The sequence below is a fragment of the Lutra lutra genome, chromosome 8 (assembly GCF_902655055.1).
Source record: "Lutra lutra chromosome 8, mLutLut1.2, whole genome shotgun sequence".
In the NCBI taxonomy this organism is placed as follows: Eukaryota; Metazoa; Chordata; class Mammalia; order Carnivora; family Mustelidae; genus Lutra; species Lutra lutra.
In genome coordinates, this window is record NC_062285.1 from 140565290 (window position 1) to 140582109 (window position 16820).

General features: G+C 38.0%; 1 protein-coding gene across 4 annotated transcripts in view; it reads right to left on the minus strand.

Annotated features, from left to right (window-relative positions):
* SMC1B (structural maintenance of chromosomes 1B) overlaps window positions 1-16820 on the minus strand; it is a 72410-nt gene that overhangs the window by 17173 nt on the left and 38417 nt on the right. For all 4 annotated transcript variants that reach the window (XR_007129317.1, XM_047740395.1, XM_047740396.1 and 1 more), the window contains exons 12-15: window positions 14066-14212; window positions 7295-7432; window positions 6690-6806; window positions 5201-5307 (exon numbers count right to left, since the gene is read on the minus strand). Coding sequence is in view for 3 of the 4 variants with exons in the window: in XM_047740395.1 (XP_047596351.1) it covers window positions 5201-5307; window positions 6690-6806; window positions 7295-7432; window positions 14066-14212 (509 nt within the window). In the remaining variant the exon portion in view is untranslated. The remainder of the gene's footprint in view (window positions 1-5200; window positions 5308-6689; window positions 6807-7294; window positions 7433-14065; window positions 14213-16820) is intronic.

Sequence of the window (16820 nt, forward strand, 5' to 3'; positions counted from 1 at the left end):
TTCTCCCCAAATAAATCTATAAATCTGATGCAACCTCAATCAGAATTCCAGTAGGATTTTTATGAGAAACCCAGTGAACATATATAGGCACAGTTCTTTAAAGAAAATCTATCAAAGTTCAAGTAGACTTCAGAAAAAAGAATATGATAGGGACTAAAAAGGGGCAATTCACAGTGATAAAGGGATGAATTCACCAAAAAGACATAATGTTCCCAAATTACATACGGACCTAACCACAACGCTGTAGAACACATGAAGTAAAAACCGACAGAACTGGAAGAAACTGACAGATCCAAAAGTATACTTGGAGATGCCAACACTCCTCTCAGTGTTTGCTGAACTAGCCAGAGGACAGTAAGTATAGAGAGTACTTGAGCGATATCAACCAACTTGGTTTAACTGACACCCAAAGAACACCCCACCCGCCAGCAGGTACCTATTAAACAATACACTGCTAACTGCCCCATGGGTCACTGAAAGAAATCATAAGGGATATTAGAAAATATTCTGAATGGAATGAAAATACAACATACCAGAAGCAGTGGGATGCAGCTTAAGCAATATTTACAAAGAAATATACAGTTTAAAATGCTTATATCAGGGGGGCGCCTGCGTGGCTCAGTTGGTTAAGCATCTGCCTTCAGCTCAGGTTGTGATCCCACAGTCCTGGGACTGAGCCCCACATCGGGCTCCCTGCTCAGTGGGGAAATTGCTTCTCTCTCTCCTTTTGCCCCTCCCCCTGCTTATGCTCTCTCTCGCTCGCTCCCTCAAATACATACATAAAATCTTTAAAATAAATAAGTAAATAGAATGCTTATAATAGAAAACAATTAATCCAAAATCAGTAGAAGAAAGAAAATAATAAAGGTAAGAGCAGAAATCAACCACACAGAAACAGATAAACTACACAGAAAATCAATGAAACCAAGAGCTCCTCTTAGAAAGGATTAATAATAAATTTATACACTCCCAGCTAGGCATTAAGAAGAAAAGAAAGAAGACAAATCACCAATATCAGAAGTGAAAGAAAGGACACCAGTACAGATCCTACAGACATTAAAAAGGCTAAAAAGCAAATATTATTAATAACTATGTTAATAAAGTTGACAACTTGGATGAAACACAAAAGTTTCTCGAAAGACACAAACTACCAAAACTCACTCAAGAAAAAAGATATCCTGGGGGCACCTGGGTGGCTCAGTCATTAAGCACCTGCCTTCAGCTTAGGTCATGCCTGGGACTGAGCCCTGCCCTGGGCTCTCTGCTTGGTGGGAAGCCTGCTTCTCCCTTTTCTACTCCCCCTGCTTGTGTTCCCTCTCTCCCTGTCTCTCTCTGTCAAATAAATAAATAAGATCCTAAAAAAAAAGAAAAAGGATATGAATAGCCCTATATCTATTTTAAAAAGATTTCATTTATGTGTTTGAGACAGAAAGATAGCAAGAGAAAGCATGAGCGGAGTCAGGGGGAGAGGGAGAAGCGGGCTCCCCACTGAGCAGGGAGCCCGATGTGGGGCTCAATCCCAGGACCCTGGGATCATGACCTAAGCCAAAGGCAGAAGCTTAATGGACTGAGCCACCCAGGCGCCGCTAGCCCTATATCTACTAAAAGAACTGAATTTGTAACTAAAAACCTTCCCATAAAGAAAAGTGGGTGACCCCAGTTGCTTTACTGGAAAATTTTACCAAACTTTTATGAGAGAAATAATACAAAATTCTACAAAAACCCTTCCAGAAAACACAAGAGGAGACAACAATTCTTGACTTATTTTATGGGTCTGGCATTACCCTGATAGAAAAACACGATAAAGATATTACAAGAAAAGAAAACTATATATTAGTATGCTCATGAATGTAGATGCAAAAATCTTACTGAAATTTTAGCAAATCAAATCCAGAAATATTTGATTTTAGCAAATCAAAATCAAAAATACAAATATGACTGAGTGTGCTTATTCCTATGTATATAAAGTTGGTTTAACATCAATCAATATAATTTACCTATTAATAAGTAACAACAGAAACCCTAACCAAGCACTCACTCAAAAAATGGCAGAAAAAGCATTTGACAGAATTCAATATTCATTCATAAAACATTTCAGCAAACTAGAAATAAAAAGGAACTATCTCAACCTGCTAAAGGGTACCCTAATGTTAAAACCATACTTAACCATGAACGAGTGAATGCTGTGGCCCTAAGACTGGAAGAAAGGCAGGATGTGAGCTCCTACCACGTCTATTTGTTCAACATTGTACTGGAGGTCCCAGTTAGTACAATAAGGCAAGAAAAAGAAATAAAAGGCGTACTAACTGGAAAGGAAGAAATAAAATTTTTTGTCAATGAAATATGATCACCTATGTAAAAAATCCTAAGGAATCTACAAAAGAGCTCCTAGAATTAACAAGTGCCGCAAAATTACAGGATACAAAGTCAGTTTATAACAACTAATCCTGTTTAGGGGAGCCCAGGTGGCTCAGCTGAGCATTGATTTCAATCCAGGTGATGATCTCAAGGTCTTGAGATCAAGCCCCATGTTGGGTTCTGTGCTCAGCGCAGAGTCTGAGATTCTCTTTTTTCCTCTTGTCCCTCATCCCGTTCTCTCTAAATAAGTCAATAAATAAAGTAAATAAAATCCTAAAAAAACTTACACCAATCTTATTTCAATATACTATGAACATCTATTTGTAACTGATAATTACAAACAATTCTATAAATAATAGCATAAAGATATAAGGTACTTACAATAAACTGAACAAAATAAAAGACCTGTACACTGAACACCAAAGAACATTAATGAGAGAAATTAAGGAAGATCTACATTAAGTATAGACAGACACTGTGTTCATGAATACTGTTAAAATGTCAATTCTTCCCAAATTGATTTATGGATTTAACACAGTCCCAATCAAAATCCCAGCAGACTTTTAAGAACAATTGAAAAGCTGATCCTAAAATGTACATGGAAATGCAAAGGACATAGAAGAGGCAAGGGCTTGACCCTCCTTGTTCATGGCTGGAGTCTCAACTGCCTAGAACGGTTCCTGGCTCATGGGACGCTTACAGTAAATAGGTGTTGAATGAATGGAGGGACCATGAGAGAATTAGAACTAAAGGAAATGGGCCAAAATAGTGATGGTTTTTATTTCTGGACAATGGGATAATGACTGATCTTTTAAAAAGTTTTCTCTATGTTCACCAAGAGGCACATACTACTTTTTTATTTAAAAATTCTACTTGAGGGTGCCTGGGTGGCTCAGTTGGTTAAGCATCTGCCTCCGGCTCAGGTCACAGTCCCAAAATTGAGCCCCACATCTGGCTACCTGCTCAGCAGGGAGTCTGCTTCTCCCTCTCCCTCTCCCTCTGCCCCTCCCCTTGCTCTCTCTCTCTCAAATTCTTTTTTTTTTTTTTTAAAGATTTTATTTATTTATTTGACAGAGAGAAATCACAAGTAAGCAGAGAGGCAGGCAGAGAGAGAGGAGGAAGCAGGCTCCCTGCTGAGCAGAGAGCCCGATGTGGGGCTCGAACCCAGGACCTGGGATCATGACCTGAGCCGAAGGCAGCGGCTTAACCCACTGAGCCACCCAGGCGCCCCTCTCTCTCAAATTCTTAAAAAAATAAAAAATTATACTTGATTATATGAAAACCACAGGTGGGGCTCCTGGGTGGCTCAGTCAGTTAAGTATCCCACTCTTAATTTTGGCTTAGATCATGATTTTGGGGTCGGAGATCCAGCCCCGTGTTGGGCTCTATGCTGGGCATGGAGCCTGCTTGAGATTCTCTGTCTCCCTCTCCCAAGTAGGTAGGTAGGTAGGTAGGTAGGTAGGTAGAGATATATATATATAAAAAATATCACTATATTATACACCTGAAATTAATATAACACTGTAGGCTAACTATATTGGAACTAAAATAAAAAGTAAAAACGTAAGTAAAAATAAAAATTATATTTGATTTTTATATCTATAGGAGATGACAGTTATTATCAAAACTTAGGCAGTAATCATTTTACAATCCATGTAAGTCAACCCGTTATGCTATACGCCTTAAACAGTGATGTATGTCAATTACATCTCAATAAAACTGAAAAAAAGCACCAATACAAAAGAAACCAATCATCTAGATAAGTACAGTATAGAGACCTTAAATAATCTGCAGTCATAAATGCTTTGTTTCCTATTTCTGCATGATCTTGACTCCTTTTAAATATAAGATGACTACATCTCCAGCAAAGGGACTGTCCTCTAACCTACAATACCACCTTGTCATTGTCGCCATTGTACCCTTATATTCAGAATTTATAGTCCCAATGCCAATGCAATTATATTCAAAACCATAATACGTGGGTGTGGTATGAAGTTAAAAAGATGTACGAATACACAAGAGGTAACATCTCCCCCACTCTCAGCCTCCTCAGAGCTTCTTACGGGATGTGTACATAATATTTTTTTGATTTTTGCATCAGTATTATTAAATATTATGTTCATTTCATAACAGGATGGTTCCTCCTCTTCCATAGTATAAAGCAGTTTAAATACTGAACATTTGTTTAAATATTAAATGATGAAGTTACTTGTGCCCTTAAAGTTGACTGGGATGATTCTTTTGTGCGACCTCACGTGCCTGGTGAAGCTGGGGAAGAGGGTGCTGGGTAGGAGGCTTTTTATGTTCTTTTCTTCTGGCAACTGATCTTGTATTTTTCTATCTTGGGAATATGTTACTTCTTGAAGATGATCAATTTTATCCATATACATGGATATTTACAGAGAAATAATTAAATTATCTTACTATTTTAAAAATAACTGCTATGTGTGTAGTCATGTCCCCATTCTCTTATTTTGTATATTTATACTTTTTCTCTTTAAAAAATTATGGAATAAAAGAATTATAGCTCTTCATAAGAATATGAATGTTTACTAGCTATTTCTTGATGAACTGAAATAAAGACTCACTCAGTCGCAATTGCCTTAAATTAAGAAATTATGGTTACAGGGGAGCCTGGATGGCTCAGTTTTGGCTCAGATCACCATCTCATGGATCATGAGACCGAGCCCCACACTGGGTTCCACACTCAGTAGGGAGTCTACTTGTCCCCACCCCACTCTCTCTCCCTAAAATGGATAAATAAATCTCTAAAAAAAAAAAGAAATAACAGTTACACTTATATATATGTGAGTTGCTTACTAACATTTTCTAATAAAAATACCTTTTCTGATCAATTTCTTGTTGCTGTTTAATATGTTTCTTCTCAAATTCACGAATGTTTTCCACACCAATTTCTTCACAGAAGTGTTTGAAAATCTCATCTTCCACCTTTTAAATTATTTCAAAATAACTGGTTTAATAATTAATTTTAAGAAAGTATACATACAGACAATGCTTAAACCTAAATTTTTCCCACCAAGAATTTCCTATGTTAGGCCCAAAACTAATCCAAAAAGCATTACTGTACCCCGAGGAACCACTGTTTTTTTCTTCTTTAACTCCTCAAACTACACCCTCTATTTTCAAATTTCTTACTCTAAAAACTAAAGAAGAAAGCTCATAATTGGCTTTATTAACCCTTTTGTCTTTATGAAGTGCTGGAAACCAAATCAGAACTATTTCCTTTACATTAGCCACACCATAGTATAACATTCTACATAAATAAATAAAATATCCCTTAGATATGAGCGTTTATGACTATAGAGTCTCAGGCAATAGAAGCCAAAAGGACTGGAGCATAGAATTAAGACAGAAAGATTTGGAAGATCTAGAATGAGCCAAATCCAAAACAACATTTAACCTCGATAGTTTTAAAGCCTTGCATTTATATAATTATAGGATAAGAGAGACCTGTTTTAAACAGCAGGACATGTTAAAATAACTTTCAGAATATAAATTAAATATGAATGGGACATGACTGGTGCAGCGGCAAGTTACAATGTACATAACTAGATAATCAAACCTATGGAAGGTGTCAGTTCCACGTGCTGAGTCCATGGTACTCTGCGCAGGTCGGACAGTATTCCGACATTAAGCTTTGCTCTGGGCATTGACAAACAACAGAGCACCCAGAGGCTGGTTGCCAGAGCTGCTTTTAAATCCATGATTAAAGCATTAGGAGTACTTAACCCGGAAAAGAGATAATTAAGGAGCAACAGAAGTGTGGTTTCAAATCTTGTGATACAAGGCAGAACAAAGCAACGGGTGGAGTTATTAAGTGACAGTGGGACAGACAACTTTCTAAGGATTAGAGAGGATCAAGAGCGGAATGAATTAAGTCGGAAAGGTCCGTCATTTTATAAGCAGAGGCTAGATGACCAAATCTTTGTTGCCTCAGAGCCAAGCACTGAGCCCCATATACATAACAAATGTTCAAGAAATAATTACTGAGGGAATGAGTAACTTTAAAAGATAATCTGAAAGAAAGGGTCTTCCTTTCTGGTGTTAAGGACAGTGGGAGAAGAAAGAGGCTGTAATTCTTACAATGGGCAAAGAGATGCTGGAGAGCAGAGAGTAACTACACACTGGTCATTATCTCTCGGTGGGGGCAAGAGTGGTTCTCCAAAGACACAGAGAAACTCATTTGGCAAACCAGTAAAACTCGGGACTTATCAAACTGCTTTAGAGTATACTCAAGAAGCCCTAAGTCTGGTATCTGGTCTAGAACTGTATTTTACACGTCCATCAGTAATAAATACAGCATTCAGGACCTTGTCTATCTTTTCTTGAAATTCTTCAATTCTTTGTTGGCGCTCTTTGATGCCTTCACTCAGCATAGTACACTGAGACTCAATATTCAGTAGTTCACTCTGTAGCTGAGACTGTTCCTAATGACAAAAGAGAAAGATTCTTTTCAATGTAACTGTTTTACCTTTATACAATGAAGCAAACAAATGTGAAGATATCTTTTAGAACAAAAAGGGAATCCTATGGGATATGTGGATGGCTCAGTGGGTTAAAGCCTCTGCCTTTGGCTCAGGTCATGATCCCACAGTCTTGAGACTAAGCCCCGCATGGGGCTCCCTGCTCAGTGGCGAGTCTGCTTCTCCCTTTCCCTCTGCTGCTCCCCTCTACTTGAGCTTTCTCTTTCACAATGAATAAAATCTTTTTTCTTTTTTTTTTAAAAGGGAATCCCCGAGGTAAGGTAAATGGAGGCACAGCTGAATGTCAAGATTAACAACCATAAAAATAAACTAGAATATAATCTCAATCATGGGGTAAAGTGTAAAAATTACACGACGCTATATAAATGTAATTCCTGAAGTTCTCTGTCTTGGCTCTCATCTCCACCCAGTTTTCTGTAAGCCCATATTACCCGGAAAAAAGCAGCAAGGTGCTTCTTTTTAATCATCTCTAGTTCACTTTGGGAGTATTTGAGTCGTGTATGAGTTCCTTGTACTAGAGTCTGTATTTGTTTCAAATCTGCTTCCTTGCGAAGTATCTTCATTAAATCCTAAAAAGAGAGAGAAATAGAACATTTTACAATAGAAAGGCACTTTCACTTTTTAAAGAGCTTCCATGTGTCATAAGTCACCCATACCCCATCTTCCCCCTTCTGATAAGAGATGGGCAATTAACTACACAAGCTACCTGGGCGGGGGGCACAATGCCCTACAGCACCTTTGAGACTAACACATTTCCTAGTAGGAAACAGGAGTGAGAAATGAGGAAAGGGAAGTGTGTGTTCCACCCAAGGTACACGAGTGACCTAAATGGGATCAGCCTTGCTTTTAGTGGAAGAATTTAGAGGAAGCATTCCCTTCCTCCTTCACCCACCCCATTACTCAACCAAATTAACTCTAGTGTATGTATGTTCTGTATTTTACTCCCAGTCTTTACCTGAATACATGTGTACACAGTCACCTATATATGGTTTTTTTCACTTGTGTTTTACAAATTTAGAATCCTATTGAATGTGCTTTTTTTTTTTAAAGATTTTATTTATTTATTTGACAGAGAGCGATCACAAGTAGGCAGAGAGGCAGGCAGAGAGAGGGGGGAAGCAGGCTCCCTGCTGAGCAGAGAGCCTGAAACGGGGGTCGATCCCAGGACCCTGAGATCATGACCTGAGCTAAAGGCAAAGGCTTTAACCCACTGAGCCACCCAGGGGCCCCGAATGTGCTTTTCTGTCTCCTGTTTTTCTCATTCAGTTGCTCACAACTGTATATTATTCCAGGATGTGACTATACCATTATTCAACTGTTTTCTTAATGAAGGGCCGTCACTTTGTTTGCAGGTTTCTGTCATCACAAACAAGGGGGCAGCAACTACTGCTTATTTCCATGCAGTAGATTCCTCAGGGTGAGATCGATGGGTCAAAGGTATTCATGTGTCTAAGAGCTGCTTCCCACTGCTTTCTCAAAAGCTGTAACAAGTCACGTTTCTATAAATAATGTATGACTGCATGTTTCTTTACATTGCCTCCAGCACTTATATATATTTTTCCCAAGCCTTAGGGATAGGTGTGGAGTAATCTGAATTTAATTTGTATTCCCTTGACATTCCACTGAGCACTTCTTCATGTTGATTAGACAATGGACTTTTCTGCAAACGGTCTAATCTTCTCCTTTCCCCAGATGTTCTCTCATAAGGCCTTTTTCATGTCAACTTATAGAGAAATCTTTGATGGTATAGAAACTAGTCTTCATTTTAAACTTCAAAAATGTATATATAATGGCTTTTATCCTTACTTAAATTTTTTTTTTTTGCATTCAGGTTTTTAATCCATCTGGAATTTACTTTTGTTACAATATGGGGCATAACATTACTATCTCTAGATACGCAAATGCCTTTTACTAAATAATCCATCCTTTTCCTACCAGATTAAAACATTGTCTTTGTTGTATACTAAATCTTCAAATATAGTGGGCTCTGTTTCTAGAAGTCCTATTCTGTTCCATTAACCTGTCCATTCTTACTCCAAAACTACCACAGCTTGATTGCAATGGCTTCTAATAGAATTCTGTATGCTGGTAAGACAAGTTCTACCACCTTCTTTCATCACAATTCTTTCCTAGTCTCAGGGAACTCTTCATTTGTAAGAACTAGAATATCATTTTCTCAAACTAAAAAATCCTCAATAATATTTTAATTAAAATTGTATTTAGTAATATATGAATTGGAGGACTTCTAACTCAAGAATATAGTAAATCTTTCCTCTTTGTTGTTTTATGTTTCTCTTTAAGATTTAGTTTTCTAAATAGTTACTGTGCCTTTAGATTTACATTTATTCCTATGAGACTATTTTCTACTTTTAGATACTTCTTGAAAGAAAAACCACAGAGTTTTATTTATGTAGCCCTCACATTAGCTTATTAATCTAGTAGTTTTAAAACTAGAATCTTGGGGCGCCTGGGTGGTTCAGTGGGTTAAAGCCTCTGCCTTCAGCTCAGGTCATAATCTCAGGGTCCTGGGATCGAGCCCCACATCAGGCTCTCTGCTCGTTAGGGAGCCCGTTTCCTCCTCTCTCCGCCTACTTGTGACCTCTGTCTGTCAAATAAATAAATAAAATCTAAAAAGAAAACCAAACAAATAAAAAAAAACTATAATCTTATCAGCAAAAAGTTAGTATTTCTCCTTTCAAAGATTTATACAAATTATTTGTGTCTAACTGTATTTAGTATAATTTCAAGACCACATTATTTAATAATGGTGACAGTAGATATCTCTGTCTACTCCCTGATTTTACATGAAATGGTTTTAATGTTGGGGCACTTGGGTAGCTCCGTCGGTTAAGTGCTCACTCATGATTCTGGCTCAGGCCGTGGTCTCGGGGGCATGGGATGGAGCCCTTCGTCAGGCCGTACTCAGCATGGAGTCTGCTTGAGCTTCTCTCTCCCTCTCCCTCTGCACCTCCCCCCACTCCCATGCTCTCTCTATCAAATAAATCTTTGAAATAAAGTAAATAAATAAATAAAATGGTTTTAATATTCCACCATTTAAGCAATTACATCTGTTGATCTTTGGTAAAAGTGATTTATTTAAATAATTTCCAACCTTACTCTTTTACTTAGCACTTTAATTAGGACTACCTCCTACACTTTATCAAATACCTTTTTACATATCATATGAATCTTCTCCTGCCTTCAACTTGTTATTCTCCTTCCTTCAACTATGTTGACTGATCAGTTAATATTAGAGCGTCCTTATTTTCTTGGAACAAATCCATCTGTATTTAGGCAGATGTATCTTTCTTTTACTACATTGCTGAATTATCTAGACTGATATTTAAGAATTATGCACTTACATGCACAAGGGAAGTCATTCTCCAGTTTTATTTTTGTAGTATCTTTATAATATTTGTAATTAAAGTTATATTAACTTTATAAAATAAACTGGCAAGTTTATGGCTTAAGATTAGAATTCTATTAGAACTCAGCTGTAAACCCATGAAGCACCAAGAATCTTTGTTTATACAGTGGTAAAATATACACAAGCTAAAATTTACCATCTTTACCATTTCTAAGCTCACAGGGCATAGTGCTTAAGTGCATCATTGACGTTGTGCAGCCCGTCGCCAGAGTCTTTTCGTCGTGCACAACTGAAGCCCTGTGCCCACAGAACAAGTCTTCATTTTCCTCTCCCCTCAGTCCCTGGCACCCACCATTCTACTCTCTGTCTCCATGAATCTGATGACTCTAAAGACCTCATGGAAGTAGCCACCAGACTTGTCTTTCAGTGACTGGCTGTTTTCATGTAGCATAATGTTCGTCCATTGTGGAGCATGTGTTAGGATGTCCTCCCTTCTTAAGGCTGAATATTTCATTTTGTGTACAGAACATATTTATTTGTCCGCTCATCTACTGATGCACACTTTTGGGTTGCTTCTACGTTTTGTCTACTGTGAATAATGCTCTTATGACCATAGGTGTACACCTATCTCCTCTAGACCCTGCTTTAAATTCCTTGGAGTATATATCCAGAAGTGGAATTACTGGATCACTTGATAATTTTATTTTTCTACTAGTTTGCATAGCTGCTATTTTATTTTCCTGGTGTGTTTTTTCAATGGTGGGTCACTCAACTAACCGTGGCTTTAAAAAGAACGTGGGTTTATGATTCTCACGTAAAAGCTGTCTAGGGCAATGCAGTTCCTCAACAATGGCATGTAATTTTTTTTTTTTTTTAAGATTTTATTTATTTAACAGACAGAGATCACAAGTAGGCAGAGAAGCAGGCAGAGAGAGGGGGGGTTAGCAGGCTCCCTGCTGAGCAGAGAGCCCAATGTGGGGCTCGATCCCAGGACCCTGGGATCATGACCTGACCCAAAGGCAGAGGCTTTAACCCACTGAGTCACCCAGGCGCCCCTAACTTTCAACTTCTTAGACCAATAGTCTTATCCTCATGCTTGCCGTCTCTTGGTACAAGATGTCTACTGCATCTCCAGGCCACCTGACTGCATTCCAGTAAGGAAGAAGAAAATGCAGGAGATAATACCAACACTTTCATTTATACCTCTAAAACTGTTACATGGCCACTGGCAGCTACAATGAAACTTGGGAAATCAAGTTGCTTTGTTTTGTTTTTATGACTCTTTAATAGAGCCCAGAAAGAAAGGAAAGACATTGTGGTTAGGGACTGGACCAGCAGGCTACACCACTGCCTGCCATTGCTTAACTTTTCAAATGTTCCACTTGTTTTTGGTCAATCTTTTATTTACATATTTGTTTTTATATTTTTATTTTTAATTATATATTTTTGAAAATCTTCCCTTTCAGGTTTTTAATTTTTTTATTATATAGTTATTTGCTCATAAGATTCTCTTTAAATTATTTTAGCCTTTTTATTCCTAGTCTATTTTTGATTCTCACTTTTCCTCCTTTATTAGAATTGCAAAGTTTATTATTATTATTAGTCTTTCAAAAGAACAGCTTTTAGATTCACTGGTCCCTTTCTATTTGGTTCTCTAATTTCAGCTTTAAAAATTCCATTATAAGTTTCTGTTGTTTATTGTGGTTTGTTGTTCTAATTTCTTAAAGTAATAAATGTCCTGATGTCTCATCTTTCTTCTTTAATAATGAAGGTATTTTTCCTTGATGTAACTTATATGTGTCTCAAAGACTTCCCATTTATCACTTTTGAGACACTTTGTAATTTGCCTTTTGATTACTTCTTTGATCCCCAAACTATCTACAAGTGCCTTTCTTAATTTCTATGCAAACAAAAGTTTTTTTAGTCACTACTTCTAACTTCATTAAATTATAATCAAGATGATCTTTTAGAAAGCTACTGAAGTTTCCATTATGGACAAGCATATAATCAGTTTTTTAAAGTGTGTCATAGATATTCTAAATAATATCTCACTTTTATTGAGCCCTTACCAGTGTTCTATCAAGTTTGCATTTATTAAACTACTTAATCCTTTCAACAGCGATGAAAGAGGTGCTATTGTTTTCCCCACTCTCAGTCCAGGGTCCAGGGAGGAGGCTGACGACAAAGAAACCAGGGCATGATGGAAATGTTCTGTGGTTGTGGGGGCAATTACATGACTATATACATTTGTCCAAATTTAACTGAATCACATGCTTAAAATGGGTGGCAGTTATTGCATATGAATTATATCTCAATTAACCCAAAGAAAAATCATATATGACTAAGAACTAATTTGTTCATTATACAAAGAATTCTTAGGGTGGGTAATAAAATAATAGGCAACCTTACAGAAAAAATGTGCACAGGAAGTAAGCAGTTTGAAGAAAAATTTACAAAGAACCAATAAAACAAGCGGACATGTTCAATTTCAGGTATAATTTAAGAAATGCATACTAAAACAACTGGATCATACATATATTTTCTTAACCAGACTGGCAAAGATGGAAATATTTGCTAATATTTCATGTTGCAATCCAGGGACTTACAATACTACCAGTGTTCTTCTGATGGGAACTTAGCAACACCTATCAGTAGTATAAATGTACATATCCTTAGACTCAGAAATTCCACATACGGGAATTCATCTTAGAGACACATTTATACAAATAAAGACATTTTACATAATAACAGCAAACGTTTAGATAATACTCACACATGCCAGGAACTGTTTTTAAGTATTTTAACTGGATTAAGTGATTTGATCCTTAAAATAATCCTAAAAGGAAGGTACTTTTATTATATCCATTTTGCAGGTGGGAAAACTAGGGTACAGAGAGGTTGGGTAACTTGCCCAAGATCCTACCACTAGTAAGTGGTGGAGCCACGATTCAAACTTGGGCAGCATGGCCACAGAATTGATACTCCTAGGTACTGTGCTATTCTCCTTTTCTAAAGAATGTTTAATGCCACCTCGTTTGTAAAAGCAAAATCCAAAATATCCATTATTGGAGACTGGTTAAGTAAACACAACCTATACGATGAAATACCAGGCAGGATTCACTAAAAATAAATAGTTTTCTGTATGTTAAGATAGGTGAGCCTGGTGGTGGGTATTAAGGAGGGCATGTATTGCATGGAGCACTGGGTGTGGTGCATAAACAACAAATCTTGGGACACTGAAAAAATAAAATTTAAAAAAAATAATAGTGGGGCGCCTGGGTGGCTCAGTGGGTTAAGCCGCTGCCTTCGGCTCAGGTCATGATCCCAGGTCCTGGGTTCGAGCCCCACATCGGGCTTTCTGCTCAGCAGGGAGCCTGCTTCCTCCTCTCTCTCTGCCTGCCTCTCTGCTTACTTGTGATTTCTCTCTGTCAAATAAATAAATAAAATCTTTAAAAAAAAAATAAAAAAATAAAAAATAAAAAAAATAATAGTAAAAAAAAAAGATAAAAGCATGTCCATATTATAGTGTTAAATGAAAAAGCTTGTTGCAAAAACTATTTGTAGCAAAAGCACATCATAAAACAAATAGGAAAAATAATATATATACTTCGTATACAGAGGAAATTTCCAGAGGCTCTATATCAAACTGTGTTCAGCAAATATCACTGAGATGTAAGGACAGGTTAGAGAAATATTGTCTATAACTTTATTCTGTTTTGCTTTACTTGAAATTTTTTTTACTTGAATTTTTTTAAAGTATAGGCATGATAACATTTATTACCAACACAATTATTCTACAATTTAGTATTCCACAACTTTTACAGCATGGGCTTACCTTTAATTCCTGGATCAGCTGGGTTCTTCTGTCTCTTAAGGTCTTTATCTCCTTCTCATCCCAGCACCTAGCCTTGTATCTTAAGTCACTTGACCCTCCAGAGATCACCCCAGATTTTAAAAATAATGTTCCATCAAGAGCTACTGTCTGTAAAATTAAAAATATTTTATCCTGGAGAAATGCACATCAGGAAGATAAAAATAGGATATAATATGGCAATTTTTACAGCTGAGAATTTATAGATGAGAAAACTACTTACTGAAATTTACTAATAAAATACCTAGTTTATGAATGACACTAGCCAACATACAAATCACAAACACAACATTCTATTCTGCTAAGGCCCAAAGCAATTCTAGACACCAAATTAGTAGCAGTTAAAAAGGTTCAAAATAAATTGTATATTAGAGTGCCTGGGTGGCTCAGTCTGTTAAGCCAACTTAACCCTGCCTTCAGCTCAGGTGGTGATCCCAGGGTCCTGGGATTGAGCCCCACATTGGGCTCTCTGCTCGGCAGGGAGCCTGCTTCCCTTGCTCTCTCTCTGCCTGCCTCTCTGCCTCCTTGTGATCTGTCAAAAAAATAAATAAAATCTTTAAAAAAAAAAGAATCTTAAAAAAATAAATAGTATATTAGTTCCAAACATATTCCATATTGAGAAGCAAACACCAAAGATATTTGTATCTTGTATCAAATAATTTGCATTGTATAATCCTATATTTTGAAGAACTTGTTATCACATGTCAATGGCATATTATGAAATCAGCCTTAGCAACATTAGGATACTAAACAGAGCACATTCTCCAAGGTGCATACGAAACCGGGACCAAGAAAAAAGTTTAAATGGAGTCAAAGGCATAAAATAGCTTCAAGTGTATAGTCCTGTGATTAAGTATATGTTTTACGGAATAAGTGATTCTCAGCGTTTTGCAAATGCTTCTGATTCTTTAGTAAAAGCAGGAGCGGCCACGGGTGGAAGACGGGAACCAGCAATGTGAGCTTAGGGAAAAAAGCCAACAAAGAGGAGTCTCATTCATTCCTTCATTCAAACTTTCTCCGCATGCCATGTGTTTGAGACATTCTGTGCTGACACGGGAGTGACGGAAGGGAGTGACATACGGCACTGACCCCGGGGAATCATGCTAGTAGAATCATACTCAGAGTAATCTGGAAGCATAAAACTGGGGGTCCCACCCCCCTTCTCCACAGTCAGAGGAACTAGTTAGAAGTTAGTCACGAGGAAACCCCGTTTCTCTCTCTCGCAGTCAGAGGTGCGCGCTGTAGGCTTGTATGGTGGCTCCAGTCTCCTGATAGAATATTGCTCTGTTACCTTTAGTATTTGGAGACTCTTCAAGGGAGGTAGTAGCCTTGTGATTTTCTGGAAAGACTCAGGGGCTCCCTTCCTTCCCAGCTGTTAGCCTGGCAATGAGTCTGCTCATTGGGTCTGAAATGGCTCTTTGGAAAACGCTAGATCTTACTGGATGGCCAGAGCAGAGGCATGGAAAGCGAACTCCTCACGGAAGCAGTTAGTCCCCTGACCAGGAAGCCCACTGCCACACACTCCACTGGCTCCTCCAGCTTCTCCAGACAAATCTAAAGCGGTATGGAGGCAGCATTGCTCTCCTGAACACCGTTAGCTCGTTCTGGTTTTGCTGGGCCAAACCACCCTCTCTTGAATGAAAGGTGAAGACCCACATAGGCTCCTCTGCTTTCAAGTTCTCCACAAAGCTTACTGTACTGTGTGACGATGTGTCACTAGTGACGTGTATCCCTCACATAATTTTCCAAGCCATTTCGCAGTCCAGGAGAAGCCTACAGCTCTAGCTATTGGGTCTGTATTTCAAGAAAGAAGGGAGAGTGTTCTACTAAGAAAGTTTCCAGCAGGCCTACTGATGAAGTGCCATTTCCTTCCACTGGCCCCTTCCACTGTTCCACAGTGAGATCAGGTTAATGTGAGCAAGGACAGAACGGAGAGAGACACCATGCAGGCAGCTGCAGTCGCTGACACAGTCAGGTCGGACACAGCTAGGAGTGGGGCGGTGGCGGAACTCTGGCAACAGAGCACAGACACAGGAGCAGACAGTGTGTGCACATGTGTGGATGGGGTGGGCTGGGGAAAGCGGGAACATGAAGAGTTTAGAATTCCTAGAAGGTAAAGTGAGAGTTGAGGAACAGCTTAGAGGTGAGGCTGGCAGGTAGGGCAGATGGCGGAGCTCTTTGTGCACCGTCAGAGGAAGACTTGGGATTGAGTACAGTTGAGGATGGATGGGGTTTACGGAGGGCATGGAGTCGGATTAGCACCGACTGGGGTGATACAGCACACAGGAGAGAGAAACAATCAGACGGGAGCTTTAAATAGACCACTCTGCCAACTATTTGGAAAATGGATTGGTCCAAGTGAACTAGAGGCTATGGTAAGAAATCAGCCAATAATAGATAGGATGAATAAAAAAAGATTTGAGAAATGTTTAGGAGGTATGATCAGAAAAGCCTGGGGATTATAGACGTTACAAGGAAATCCTTGAGGCAAAACCAGAACTTCATTTGGCCTAGAAGAGTAAAATTAAATACAGGAGATCAAGATTCAGAAAGAATATAAATTTAGACATGCAGATTTTACAATGCTTGTAGGCTAATATTTTACTTATTTATTCAAAAGGTATATTATGATTATTTTCTGAAAGAAATTAGATTTTATAAATTAAAGATAATAAATATAAATATGCAATAAAATATCTACAAACACTAGAGGTAAATT